Source organism: Verticillium nonalfalfae (genome assembly GCF_003724135.2).
Source record: "Verticillium nonalfalfae strain VnAa140/NRRL 66861 chromosome Unknown scaffold_188, whole genome shotgun sequence".
Taxonomy (NCBI): domain Eukaryota; kingdom Fungi; phylum Ascomycota; class Sordariomycetes; order Glomerellales; family Plectosphaerellaceae; genus Verticillium; species Verticillium nonalfalfae.
The window spans coordinates 1-14,529 of NW_021167413.1; the positions used below are offsets into that span (position 1 = coordinate 1).

The window sequence follows — 14,529 nt, forward strand, 5'->3', positions numbered from 1 at the left end:
CCCGCAACTTGGCGGAAATCGGGCTGCGCTGTCATCGCGACCGTAAGAAAGACTCTAAAGTGGTGATAAAGGGTGGAAGTTCTAATAAGGCATCCTCACCTAACGGGTTATGCGTTTATCCACTTCACTAAATCACCTGCCTAGCAACGCCCCACTTCTCCCAAAGATGACAAAGGACCAGCCTTACGACGACCTATCCCCGCACGTCTACTTCCCGGCAGTACAGTGTCCTAAGACAACATTTAATTAATTTAAATTATCCACCCGCATTCACCAGCCTGGCAACAATGTGTTGGACCTGCATCAAGGAGCCCTGCTGCTCGCGTTGCGCAAAGCGCATCACGGTTCTCACCGAGCATATAAGCGATCGAGCCTACGCGTCCAGCCTAATAGTCTATGACATGGCATGCATCAACTCCACGAACGGGACCTGGGGGTCGTGCCCGGGCTTCACCGTCAGCAATAAATCATGGTGGCTAACGGAGTATATCTGGGCGCGCGACATCGCGCCTGTGAACGACATGTACATCTGCAAAGAATGCATCTACGACCACGCTATCAGAACCATGAACTAGAGGGTGCTGGGCGGAGTGTTGCCTGGTTCGAGGGTGTCGCCGCGAGGGTCGCAGATCATCGTCATCGAATATGCCAAGGCGCGCCCGGAGCTCTTCAGGAACTGGGCATGCTTTCCCGACGATGTCGAGATTTACGAATATTTGGATGGCACCAGGCATGTGGAGATATCTGATATGCTGGAGAAGCCGCCGGCGGGGCGCGGAATTGTGCCCCCGGACTACGTTTGTCCGTTTGTACTGATCCCAAATAACGAGGACTGGGAGGACCTGCAAAAGCGCCCCATCACGAGGCAGCTGTTGAACGCTTTACGAGACGCCGGATTCCTGGCGTCCTTTGAAAGCTGCCTTGCCGTGCTGGCAGGTCCGCAAGTGGATTGGGCTGCCGTTGAGGACCAGAGGAACCTGGAGGAAGCATTGGACTCTGGCGTTGTCGACACCACGCCTTCTACCACTGTGTCTCCCGGCTTTTACGGCCACGGCATCTTCGACCTTACATCTCCTATGACAAACGAATCCGGCATAGTCAATACTACATCTCCTGTGACGGAAGACTACGGCAATATTGAAACTACAGCTTTCGAAACAGGCGGCCAGGACATGGTTGACACTGTATCTCCAGACACACGTGGCGTTCGCGCCACGACTTCGATGCTCAATCAGTACATCGACTCTTGTCGAGTTCAAGTGAGCAATACGCCTGATTCATCTTCCTCGTCACCTCTGTCTTCCCCACATTCCTAGCCGGCACCACGGCGGGATGCCGAGGGCTGGATCGACTATGGTTTGCGGTAAAGGCACGTAGGAGCAGCGGGCGTTACTTGGTCCATTATAATGTATAGCTCCCGACATGCAGTCACCGATGTAGGTCTTAAAAAAAAAAAGCTTCGAGTATTATAATCACGTGAGACCAAGCGACTATGTGAGATTGACCATTGACGCATTTAGATGTCTATTTTGGCATGGTTTGCATCAGGAGCAGCATCCATCACCAGGCACCAGGACGCGGGCAGGATGGTCACGACTCGAAGCCCGCCGTGTTCTCTCTACACAAAGCCGAAGAATCCATCAAAAATGCTCAAAGACCGGGACTTGCCTTGAAGCAATGGCCAATGTGGCGCTCGCAATGCAACAACGTGGCGTTCAAGCGCGCGCGCGACGAAGCGTTCTGGTTTAATTTCGATCATGACGAGGTTATGCGTGACGTCATGTGACGAAGGGATGGATAGTAGCGTCAGGGGTCAGGGGTGAGGGCGCGTTTTCGACCAGAAAGTTTCTACAGCAAGGTAAGGTGTTCACCCAAGCTTGCCAAGCTACCGTGACAAGTGACCAGCGGCGCGTGTTTCCTCGTGCAGGAGAGGGAGATGCATGTTTCAATGGTTTGGCAGATGATGCAGGCGGGCCCCACGCATGCTGGCCTGTCACTCATCTGCTGGACTGAATCTTGTGTCAGACCATGTGCCCACATCTGCCTTCACCGCGCGCGCCTCTTCGAGATTCAAGATTGTGGACACTGCAGCCGCCAGGGACTATGGACTGTGCCAGTTGTCGTTGGCAACGAAAGGTTTCCTAAAGCAGTAAGGAACTGACTCGAACAAAAAAAAAAACAGGCAAGGAGCCTCTTGTCCCACGTAAATAGGTAACACTGCGATTCAAAGTCTGGAGAGGGTGGGTTTCGGCAGGTCACCCGGCGTGGGTGAACCGTGATCTCGGCGCGGAATTGTTGGGGGTGGAATTGGGATTTTGGGGAGGGCCCACGGCCCACTGTACCGGGCCCTCAGCACCCAGGACAACACAGCGCACGCAAATCAGAGACATGCATCTGGGTGGCCAAGACTGGGGGGGGCCCAAGAGGAACCGGGGCGGCACTGGATGGAGGCAACTGGATGTAGGACGCGTCCATCGCGCCCGCTGAGCTGTTCAGTTCACGAGAAAATGCAATGACGGGATGCAACACCGATTACCAGAACCGACCGCCGATGGAGACAGCTCTACGAAGCGAACACAGGCTAGCGCCAATGCGGCTTCACGGTGCAGGCGTCGGATGGGGTCGGGGCTGGCCAGCGCTGGCCGGGCCTAGAACGCTGCGCTCGAGGAGCTGTCAGAAAGGAGAGATAAAGTGGGAGGCCGATGTTTCGCACGTGGCTAGGCTTGTCAGCGATTGTCGATGGTCGGTCGATGTGATGATCCCGTCCCTGTCGTCCGCGGAACCTACTTGCTGGGGGCTGCGAGGACACAGAGAGAGATAGACTGGCCCCCAAACAACGATGAACGGATTCGTCAGCGAGAGGGGGATGAGGTCACTTGACGCTCAGCCTCGGAGCGACGCAGGCCAAGGCGCACGCGCGACGGGGACGTGAAGTGCGGTATGTGGCGTCTGTCGGAGCGGTCGGCCCCTCCCCCCTTCTGCCCATGTTACAGATCGGTGCAGCCGGGCATCAGTCAGTCAGTTTTTGTTGTTACGATCGTGGAGCGAAAGAAAGTGCAGTGCAGTGCATCCGCTCGTTGCTTTGGGTATGTCCTTAGCTTTGCGTTGGCGGGACTGGATGGGCTGGAATACGACGACAAGAAACGGGGTCCCCTCGTCCTCTCTTTCGTCCTCACTCACTCTCTCTCTCTCTCTCTCTCTCTCTGTCTGCACAGCACGCAGCACAGAGACTGGTCGACATGAGAGCGGGCGAAGCGGATCATGCAGGTAAAATGACGGGGGACCCTGAATCTGCAGGAATGACGCTGCTCGCTACGTCATGATGGAGAAAACCCCTCCAACCAAGACAGCCCAAGGTGGGGTGCGAGCCGATGGCCGCGGCGAGCAGCAGGTAAAAAGGACGAGCGAAAAGGTGCGCCTTTTCATGGCTCGCTTGGTCACGGATGGCCCTGTGCGGCGTGGCATATGACTTGCCGCCTGCTTCCGGCGTTGTTGCATCTTTTTTGGTATGCCTCTGAATGAGGAATGACAGTAAGGCAGGTTGGGTGATTTGGATCGACTTGATGGAGCCCGGGGCAGAGATGGCGCCTCGCCAGTGATGATGCCTGCTGAAGCACCAAAAGGCAAAGACAAGGCCATGGGGCCTATCGGCTACGTCAGGTGTTGGGCACTGACATGATGATGGGAGCGATGATGAAACAAGCGGGCTGAAAGCATGGCTTGGAAAGATTGGTGTCCTGGTCCAGTAACTCGCGTTTCTTGGCGGCAGCACGGCTTCGTTCAATCGTTCAAGCCACAGGACCATGCCCATCTCGGGCAACCCCCCAGACATTCCACCAGACCAGCCACCCTAGGCCTCCACCCCCCTGCCCCATTCCATTTTCTGTCATATCGCCAATGACTTACCTGGCAGAGCGTAGGATCAATGTCACAGCATCTTGGGTCGCATGGCTCAGAACCAGATTGGAGGCTATTTACGCTTTTTGGGTACTGACAGAGAGACGCCTTGCCCCTGTAGGTCCCTGGCAGGCCTGGGTAGGTGCCTGCCTCAAGGCACCGACCTCCCTAGGTAAGTGAAGGTCAAGGAACGTATCCCAGCTCGGTGGCCGCCCTGACCACGCAGCGGCGTGCGCAGCTTGTCGTCCGCTCGAGCAGATCTTGCTTCGTCTCACCCGCTGCCCGCTCGTCATCTGCATCCACCACGACCCGAGAAACACTGAACGAGAGCCTCGATTCATCTTGGCCTCCGGGATTCCCTGATTGATGGACTGCCACCTGAAATTACCGTGTCCGAGGTAGTCTACGTATCCATGCGTTCTCACTCATGTGTGCTGCTGCGTAAAGAAACACTGAAGGCCCCCCCCCACAAATGAAGTCACCCCACCGCGAGGGACTCCCTGGAGCACACTCACAGCCCATGCGTCACTGGCCTTGCCCTGTACCTACCTTCAGTCCGCCTATTTCGTCATCCGTTCGGCTGGCCCGCCCGCCATCGCATCCGCGATTCAACTCCACTTCGACCCTCACCAGCCACAGCCGTCCTTGACTCTTGCACTTTGTATTCTATCCTCTCGTCTCCTCCCCCCGACTCGTACCTCTCCCCTCACTGTCCCTCTCTGATCGCCTATCCCACATTAACCTCTCTCGTCCGTCCCGAACCGACTCGTTCTCGCCGTGCCATTTCTGACCTCCGATCAGTCGCTTCACTGCATTGTCGCCTCATTGCGCCCCAACATTCTTGTCTTTGTTCGAGACAACTTGTTTCTTCCTTCTTCGCAGCCCCTCCAGAACACGCGAGACGTGAAAACCCAAGCAGCGCCGCGGTGCCCTGTCGCAGCCGTCCATCAGGCATCGCAATCGCAGCGTCCCTCCTGGCGACCGAGTACGACGACTTCTCCTGATCCCGCGAGTACAGCCTTTTACAGGCGCACAAACCGCCATCATGTCGACGATACAACAACTTAAGAACTTCATCCGACATGGTATGCCGTCTTCCGCCAAACCGTCCCGTCCTCCCCCTTCCCCCCTCCCCCCCTTCTCCCCTCTTCCCCGCTCTCTACATATTTTGGGCGATGAGCAACCACGACGACAGCAGATCCGGGCTCCACGCGCCACAGAGTCCTGCCCACCATGTCATTTGTCTCAACCATCATTCTTGTGGAACTGTACTGATCCGTTCTCCCTTCTCTTCTCGTCCACAGGAAAGCAAGCCCGCACGAATAATTACGATGAGGCCCAACAGAAGAACAACTCCTCCCCCCCACGAGTTCCCGCCGCGCCCGCCCAGACCGAACCCGGCTTCACTGCCCAACCAGCACACGCCCCCATGGCCGACGCGTACTCTGTAGGACCCGCCGGCGACCAGAACCGCGCCGCCAAAGCCGGTCACGCCGCAGCGCACGCCGTCGAGCCCCAGCAGAAGGTCAAGGTCAAGAAGCAGGTCGACAGTGCCGAGATCGCCAAGTTGGTCGCTGAGGAAAACGAGACCCGCGGCAAGTTCCCCAAGTACCCCGGACTGGAGCGATGGGTTCTCCTCGAGAAGATGGGCGACGGCGCCTTCAGCAATGTCTACCGAGCCCGCGACACCACGGGTGAGCACGGCGAGGTCGGCATCAAGGTCGTCCGCAAGTACGAAATGAACAGCATGCAGGTGAGTTTGAAAATGTTGAAGGTTGCCTGCGGGGCCTTGATGATTTGCTTTCTTGCGCGCCGTGTCGTCTTGAGTTTGTTGTTGTGCGTTTCTTCTTCTTCTTCACATACCAACCTTGGGGGCGCAATTAGGGAAACGACCATTTACACCCAGACTTCAAGAAAGTCCCCAAAGCTGCAGAGGTGCGAGAAAATCTCTCTTATCTCCTTACGTTTCTTTCCATCGAGCGAGGCATCCCCACCATGACTACTGTTGCTTTGACCCAGCCTGTCATTCTTTCTTTTCCTTTTCTCCCGGGGATGCCTCCAAGGCCACGAATAGCAAGACTGACCCGACGAACAGAGGGCGAATATCCTCAAGGAAGTCCAGATCATGCGCCAACTTGACCACCCCAACATTATCAAGCTCATCGACTTTTCCGAGTCCCGCCAGTATTACTACATCATCCTCGAGCTAGCCCCGGGTGGCGAACTCTTCCATCAGATTGTCCGCCTCACCTACTTCAGCGAAGAGCTCTCAAGGCATGTCATCGTGCAGGTTGCCAAGGCGCTCGAGTATCTCCACGAGGAACGAGGTGTTGTTCACAGGTATGTACTTTCGTGCTCATCACACGCGATTCTCCACATTCTTCCCAGCGCATCGCGCCCTCTTTGCCACGTTGTTGCTCCGTGGCGAGGCCACGAGTGGGACGTCACGTTCTAGTTCTCTGCTTGCATCTGACGTCATGACCAATCCCCTGCGTCGATGGTGTGCTGACATGAGCTCAATCGCAGGGATATCAAGCCTGAGAATATTCTGTTTGACCCAGTGTCGTTCATTCCGTCCAAGACCCCCAAGCCCAAGCAGCCCGGTGACGAAGACAAGGTGGACGAGGGCGAGTTCGTTCCCGGCTATGGCGCTGGCGGCATTGGCCGCATCAAGATTGCCGACTTTGGCCTCTCCAAGGTTGTGTGGGACACCCAGACCATGACGCCTTGCGGCACCGTCGGCTACACCGCGCCAGAGATCGTCAAGGATGAGCGATACTCCAAGTCTGTGGACATGTGGGCCCTCGGCTGTGTCCTGTACACGCTGCTCTGCGGTTTCCCCCCTTTCTACGACGAGAGCATCGAGGTGTTGACCGAGAAGGTGGCCAAGGGACAGTTCACGTTCCTGTCACCGTGGTGGGATGATATCTCGAAGAGCGCACAAGATCTCATTTCCCATCTTCTGGCCGTGGATCCCGAGAAGAGGTTCACCATAACCGAGTTCCTCGCTCACCCCTGGATCCGCGGATCCGGACCCACGCCGCGCGATGAGCGACCGCCGAGCGTCGAGCCGCTTCGTGCTTTCGACCCGTCACGCTTCGGCGAGGGCGCTCAGCGCTACGACTTCCGCTCACCCGGCGCCGTCAACCTGCGCGAGGTCTTTGATGTCGGTTACGCCGTCCACAGGCAAGAGGAAGAGGCGAAGCGACGCAAGCAGATGGGAGTCAAGGCGGGCGAGGCGCCTGCTCTAGCCGGCTTGAACGAAGAATCCGAAGACGAGGACAGCCAAATGACCGACGCCAAGGACGCCGAATACGTCCACAAGCCCACGCAGGGCACACAGGCGCTCGAGCAGAGCATGCGAAACGCCCACATCAGGGACCAGAAGGAGAGGGAGCGCGGTCGCGAGCGTGAGAGGCACGCTCCGACCGAGAAGGGATACGGCCAGCACTCGCCGGCTGTGACGGCGGCTGCTCGCCAGCAGGTGCGGGATCGCAACCGACAGAAGGGCGCTTTCGAGTTGAACCTCGACGGCGCGACATTGCTCGGACGCCGTGCGAAGCATCCTCTGGCTGAGGTTACCGGAGCATAGATTGTTCGATCCCGTTCACAGAGATAGGCCCCCTAGGTCAAGTCGAAGGCCGTGACGGTGAAGAGATATGCAGAGCAAGCCTAGATGGAGAGGATACGAATCAGTCTAGATTTGTGGGCGTTCGGGGAGGTGTGGTTCGGTGTGAAGCGGCCTACGTTGGTCAAGATCAGCAGTGTCTCGTCGACAACAGGTCCAGGAGGATATTGCGCAACTCTAGGCTCGACGGGCAACGCACTACGGCGGTGGGATGATTCAGGGTGCACAAACTACGTGGTCATGGAGCGGTTTCTTGTTTTGCTATTTCCTGCTGGTCATTCGTTTGTCGTTTCTTCTCCTTTTCGCGCCGCTTATCGATTTCCACTCTAGCACTAAGATTAGGCCGAGCTTCGTCGGCTCATGCTGCGGTCGAGCAGTGGCGAGGTCGCCTGGGACTATGCATCCATCGCGAGGAGTTATGGTAACTTAGGAAACAGATTCCATTTCTTCCATGTTTGCTTGTTCCGTGTACGCGCCATCTGATGTTGTCATGTGAGATTGGGCTGTTGCAAGCCAAGAGTGCCTGAGCTGAGGGACCTCAGGGGCGCTGTGCCTAAAAGCGGACCGATTGACAGCGCCCAGCCACTGGTCTGGTCCGGTGGGTGTACAAGAGTGAGTGAGAGAGAGACAGGTCCGGCCTCTGTGTCTTGAAGGAGATGTGAGACTTTTGCTTGCTGCACATGCATGCATGGGGGCATTTCCAATGTTAAGGATGCCCAACGACCGACACGAGAGTGCGTGTGCCCGTCAGTCTGTCTGTCTGAGCACACACGCGCGTGCTGGCCCTCCCTTTCGACCCCCCCTCCCCCCCCGGTCTTTGCTTGTTCAGGCGGGCCCTGCTCTCTGTGTTCACGCCCTGCTCGCGTTGTGTTCGTGCGCGTTGTTTCCCCACAAAATGGCCGCCCCTGACAGCAGAGACATGGCCGATGCAAGGGCGTCGGAGGGGTTTGGTCGGTTCATGGGACGCTCTACTTGATGGGGTCTTGGGCGGTCTTGGGTCGAGCGGGTGAGACAGGGTTTTGGGTCTGCAGTTTTGGGTCTGCAATTTGATGAGGGTCGGGGCTGGACGGCGGATGAACAATCTCTCGATTTGTATTTTTCTTCCTTTCTTTCTTTTCTCTCTCTCTCTCTCTCTCTCTCTCTCTCTCTCCTTTCTTGCCTCGGACTCGCGAGGGGAATACCACGTCAAATTTCCTACGATCCGATCGAGAAGGGGGGGAATTGCAATCGGCAGGACGATGAGTGGAGAGTTTCTGGTTTCGATTGCGCGCTGATATTGCGAGGTTCGCGTGACGCTCGCCTTCTACGTAACCTGATGACGACGGGGGGGGGGGGGGGGCAGGCCCCATTTCTGAGGGGACCCCCGGACTCCGGTAGCTTTGTCCGGCCGTCCGGGATCTTCGGCGCCAGGCCGGGAATGGGGCCAGGGGAGGCAGCACAGACCGAACTAGTCCCTCTTCTTTTCCCTCCCTGGGCTGAAAGCACGCTAGGAAAAATATGGGAGGAGGCTCTCTGGCCCTGTGTCTCACGGCGCCGAGTCAGGTCCCCTGCACGGGCGAACGTCGCTGTCTGTCCCGTGTTGACGGTTGATGATACGGCGGGTCATCTATTTTGCTTTTTTTTTCTTCTTCTCCTTTTGATGTCCTCTCTCCATTGGCCTGACACTCGTCGAGCCAAGGGAGGCGACCGCCAGAATAGCCACCAGCAGCAGGCGGACCTGACCAGGGGCCCCTCACTGCCGAGGCGAAGCGATACGTGCATGTCTGTGGCTGAGAGGCCCTGTCGGTCGGTATCTGTCAACTGTCTTGCACGGGCGTTGCGGTGGGCCGGGCTTTGCGTCTGGGCTGAGAAGTGCCGGCGTTGAGAGGGTTCCACCCCTTGATCGGCAGTCCGTGAGAGAGAGAGAGAGAGAGAGAGAGAGAGAGAGATTCCGAATGTGGCTTGGTGGGGTGTACCGCCTGGGGGGCCTTGTGAGGACGAAAAGGGACGTCTGGAGTGGCTCGATATGCTTAACTGGGGTGATTTTGGTGGATTGGTTTTCAAGATTGGGGCTCGTAATGACACACTCTGTTGGGTTATTGGCATGGCGACTTTCCTTCTGTCTTGAACAGCCTTGCCTGGCCTGTTTGCGCCCAGTGCTCTTGGGCCCTGCGCTGCGGGGCTTCAAGGCTCCGTCGAGGCGGCGGACGGGTGGGCGGCTTTCGTGAAAGTCGTATGCCGGGAGATCATGACGAGAGACATCGTGGCCCCCCGTCCCCCCTTTTCTGGTGAGAAGGGAGGAAGGTTTCTGTTTCGGCGCAGGGCGTTGGGACGGAAGGCCTGATGGTTCACCTGAGCTTGCCAGATTGTCTTCTGAGACCTGCGCAGGAGCCTCAGGGGCGGCATGGCATCCGAGTCACGTTGAGAGCAGCATGGCAAGAGGCGACGCATAGAGGGGAAACACACATGTGAAGTTGCAGGCAGGCGATCGTCACATCGGATTTCTTATAAAATACCATCCATCCCATCCTGTCGTCAGCAGACTTTTCCTCTCTCCTCATCCAGCATCAGCTTCATCACAGCAAGAACTTTTTCTCGCATCCAGTCGTTTACCGCACATACAAACAGTCACTCGCTTCATACACAAGACTCACCTTCTTCGGAACATACTATCCCGCCTAATCAGCCAACCTAATCAACGCTCACCCAACCAACCGACAAAATGTCTCTCGCTCCCATCCTCGCTGCTCGCGGTGTCGAGTCCTTCCCCGGCACCTGCAAGATTGACATCTCGGCCAAGATCGAGGGCTGCGGCGCCGGTGTGGAGATCATCATTGGCGGCGGCAACTACCACGTCGAGCCCAAGCCCGACTACATCTGCATCACCCCCACCAAGCCCGGTGAGGGCGATGGCGGCGTCCCTCCCGTCGTCAAGCCTCCCGTTGTCAAGCCCCCCACCGTCCCCACGGTCCCCGTCGTGCCTACTGCCCCCACGGTGCCTACCGTTCCCGTTGTTCCCACCTACCCCGTCGTCCCCACGGCCCCGACTGTCCCGACCGCGCCTACCGTGCCCACTGTCCCCACTGTGCCTACTACCCCCGGCGGTGGCAACAACGGCGGCTACCCCGAGGGCGGCAACAACGGTGGCTACCCTGAGGGCGGTAACAACGGTGGTGACAACGGCGGCGACAATGGTGGTGACAACGGTGGTGACAACGGTGGTGACAACGGCGGCGAGCAGCCCGAGGTCTGCCGCAAGCCCACTCTCTCCCTGAACCTTCTCGACCTCGTCGACCTAGACCTCTTCACTGGCGAGGACATCACTGTGCTCGCCGACATCCTCGGCCTCGACCTCAACCTCCTCATCGGCGGCACTCTCGGCGACGCTCTCGGCGGCCTCGTCGACGACCTCGGCAAGACCCTCGGCAACCTTCTCGGCGGCCTGCTCGGCAGCAAGAAGGACAGCAAGGACGCCGACGCCGCCCGCGAGAGCGTCCGCTCCGACTTTGACCGCCAGTTCGACGTCAAGTGCGGCCAGACCATCCAGAACCCCGACGCCACCGAGACCACCGCCGACGACCTCAACGACTGCCTGGCCCGCTGCGAGGCCGAGGCCCTCCAGCTGACCATTGACCTCGGCGAGATCTACGACTGCGCCGGCGTCTCCCTGAAGCGCGGCGTCGAGGTCGACAACTGCCTCTTCATCGCCGACAACAAGATCCTCGACCTCGACCTCAACCTCGGCACCGACCCCAGCGCTGACTCCCTCCTCAGCGGCCTCCTCGGTTAAGAAGGGGGAGCTTCTGCTTTGGGCCCGCCTTTTTTTTCGTTTCGTGGCATGACACATAATAAAAAGAGACAGAAACTGACAGAGAGAGAGAGAGGAAATGATTACCTGGCCTCGGCACCTTGCGGGGCTGGATGAACGACAATGACTTGGCTGGGCTGCCTGATGGACCAGCATCTCTGATTCTTGCACGAACAATTTCTTCTCCGGGGACGTGGGTTGGTGGACATAGGAGACCCTGTACAGACATCTTCCATATGTGACATAGATTAGGGACATAATTGAACATGCCGCCTCTGAACTTGATTGCTTGTCATGTGATATTGTCATTTCAAATCTATTTAGGGCTTTTCACCTTGGGTGTCCTACTAAAGGTGGTCAGCATGTGAAGGCCTGAGGAGCATCGTCCGCACACGCTGTTTGCGATAGGCCAACCACGACATTGAGGGTATTTCAGTGAACTATACTTAGACAATGGATCACATATGTCTATTTTAAGCATGCTGAGGGAGGGAACTAAATAAAGATTCTATATATGAACGCCGGGCCTAAAGGCCGCCAAGCCTCCACAGCGAGAGCCTTATCCAAGTTCTACGGTGAGAGCCTGATCCAAGGCTTCGCCCGCATCACCTTGCACCAATGATGCACATTTACGTGTGAATAGGTGCATTAGTTCAATATACACGAGGTGACACAGGCTTGACGTCGCTGGAGCCTGGTTGCGTTCCCAGCCATGTTTCTCCCCTATAAAGCCACAAAGAGCCTTCCTCTTCAATAGACGATGGCATGCTCCAGTTGCTGACTCTAACTTGCCCAGACCCCACCGATCTCTTTGCCGCTGTCTCGACAAGCACCACGAATACCATATCTAAGCAATAAAAATCGCCTCAGAAGGCCCTCTGCACGATGACATCCCCTAAGGCTCTCGATAGCACCGACTCCTACACGATCGCCTGGATCTCTGCCTTGTCGATCGAACGGGCTGCCGCAGAGATCATGCTCGACGAGACTCATGTCCCTCCGATCAACTTCACCAAGCACCAGACCGACCATAACATCTATACATGGGGTCGGCTGGGAGAGCACAACGTTGTCATTGCCTCACTCGAAGCCGGGTCATACGGGACTTCAATGGCGGCGAAGACTGCCTCGAGCCTCCTTGCGTCTCTACCGTCCATCCGCATTGGCCTCTTAGTGGGAATAGGCGGCGGTATTGCTCGACCAACGGACAATAACCAAGACATCCGCTTGGGCGACATTGTGGTCAGCCAGCCGGATGGGACAACGGGTGGTGTATGCCAGTACGACCTGATCAAGGCAAAGACTGACGGCAAGCGCGAACGCAAAGGCATCCTCGGAAAGCCTCCGACAGTGCTACTCAATGCGCTTTTCAAGATCCAGGCAGTGCACGAGCGCGAGGACTCCAAGGTTTCTTACTATCTACAAAACATGCTGGAGAAGTACCCCAAGATGGGCAAGAAGTCTAACAGAAACCCTGGCTATGCTCATCAAGGCTCCGAGAACGACCGGCTGTTCCAGGCCTCCTGCGCCCATACATCTGGGTCGGACTGTCGGGATTGCGATCAAACTGGCGAGGTTCCACGAGACACTCGCGACACGACAGATCCCGAGATCTACTACGGCATCATTGCATCAGGTAACACTCTTGTCAAAGATGCGGCAGAGCGCGACCGGATCGTTGATGACGTTGGCGAAAACTGCCTCTGCTTCGAGATGGAAGCGGCTGGCCTGATGAATTCGTTCCCCTGTCTTGTGATCCGGGGCATCTGTGATTACGCGGATGCTCACAAGAACGACCAGTGGCAACGGTACGCATCAGCCACTGCCGCTGCATATGCCAAGGAGCTCCTCGCCTATGTCCCGGCCGTCGAGGTTCAGGAGACCAAGCGGGCGCTGGAAGTGATGGAGTCGGGTTAGTCCACCACTTTACCATATTGTAGAGATTAGCCTGCAAGATTTCATGAACTCGAATATCCTTTGACGATTCCTAGTTGACCAAAAACTCGACCTCGTGGGGCATACGATGAACGCGACAAAGACAAAGATTGACAATATTGAATCCAGCACTCACACCGACAAGATAGAGCGATGGCTGCGCCCGCCCGACCCATCCATAAACTTCAACGAGGCGAAAAAGGTCCGACAGGAAGGGGCCGGCGCGTGGCTCCTGGACCATCCCGTTTTCCAGTCATGGACCTCGGGGTCGCGCCGGCATCTATGGCTACATGGCTTGTCAGGATCTGGCAAGACAGTTCTGAGCACGACAGTGCTGGACCACATCGCCAAAGAGAACGACCGGCTTCTCATCAGATTCTTCTTCGACTTCGGCGACAAGACGAAGCAGAGCGTAGACGGCATGCTACGGTCGCTCGCCTTCCAGCTCTATCAGAGTGAGGCAGGATCGTCGGTTCTCGACGCGTCATTCCAGACACACAAGGATGGTCACCAACAGCCTGCTACGAAGATACTCGAGGACGTTGTGACCAAGATGCTCAGAGTCAAGAAAAAGGTCTTTATTGTTCTCGACGCATTGGATGAGTCGACAACAAGGAGTGATCTTCTCTTATGGATCAAGGCCATCACTTCTGGATCAGACCTGGGTCACGTCCAGCTGATTTGCACAAGTCGGCCTGAAGCCGAGTTTCTGCGGGAGATCCCCGAGATAATAGGCAGCAATAACAAGCTGCCGTTAGATAAACAAGCCGTGGACGGCGATATTGATTCCTACGTCTCAGCTGAGCTCTCCCTTCGACGGGAATTCCTCGACATGCGGTTGTCGGATGATCTTCTTAGTCGGATACGGAGCAAAGTTGGCGGCGGAGCCGATGGCATGTGCGTATCTACTTTGACCTCTGTCTGGAATGAGCACTGACCCCCTCGCTAGGTTTAGATGGGCAGCCTGTCAGTTGGAAAGTCTTGCGAGCTGTCGAAATCTCACGGCACTCAAAAACGCGCTCGATCATTTACCCCGTACTCTAAAAGAAACGTACGAACGTATGCTACACGGTATTCCGGAAGGAGAAAGGAATAGCGCCATCCGCCTTTTGCAGTTTCTGGTCTATTCTTCACGGCCCCTGACGGTAATGGAGGCAGTGGATATCATGGCGACGGACACAGAAGCGGCGCCACCATGTTTTACTGTCGAGGGTCGGGTTTTCCGAGACGATCATGTCCTCCAGTCCGTACCCGGCTTGATCTCCCTTGTGGAGGTCACGAA

General features: G+C 56.8%; 4 protein-coding genes across 4 annotated transcripts; all 4 read left to right on the forward strand.

The window, feature by feature from the left end:
- Window positions 1-575: 575 nt before the first annotated feature.
- On the forward strand, window positions 576-1,367 carry D7B24_003162 (uncharacterized protein; the record flags this gene model as incomplete). The annotated part of the gene is made up of 2 exons (XM_028637355.1): window positions 576-1,259; window positions 1,317-1,367. Coding segments are annotated over 2 exons (735 nt in total), but the record flags the coding sequence as incomplete, so codon positions are not given.
- A 3,575-nt stretch (window positions 1,368-4,942) lies between these two features.
- Window positions 4,943-7,489, forward strand: D7B24_003163 (uncharacterized protein; the record flags this gene model as incomplete). The annotated part of the gene is made up of 4 exons (XM_028637356.1): window positions 4,943-4,982; window positions 5,202-5,650; window positions 5,993-6,237; window positions 6,424-7,489. 4 exons carry the CDS (start codon window positions 4,943-4,945, stop codon window positions 7,487-7,489), a joined length of 1,800 nt encoding a protein of 599 aa, XP_028490766.1.
- Window positions 7,490-10,226: 2,737 nt separating this feature from the next.
- Window positions 10,227-11,294, forward strand: D7B24_003164 (uncharacterized protein; the record flags this gene model as incomplete). The annotated part of the gene is made up of 1 exon (XM_028637357.1): window positions 10,227-11,294. The coding sequence occupies one exon, from the start codon at window positions 10,227-10,229 to the stop codon at window positions 11,292-11,294; it is 1,068 nt and encodes a 355-aa protein (XP_028490767.1).
- A 903-nt stretch (window positions 11,295-12,197) lies between these two features.
- On the forward strand, window positions 12,198-14,202 carry D7B24_003165 (uncharacterized protein; the record flags this gene model as incomplete). The annotated part of the gene is made up of 3 exons (XM_028637358.1): window positions 12,198-13,224; window positions 13,304-14,148; window positions 14,197-14,202. The coding sequence occupies 3 exons, from the start codon at window positions 12,198-12,200 to the stop codon at window positions 14,200-14,202; spliced, it is 1,878 nt and encodes a 625-aa protein (XP_028490768.1).
- Window positions 14,203-14,529: the final 327 nt, after the last annotated feature.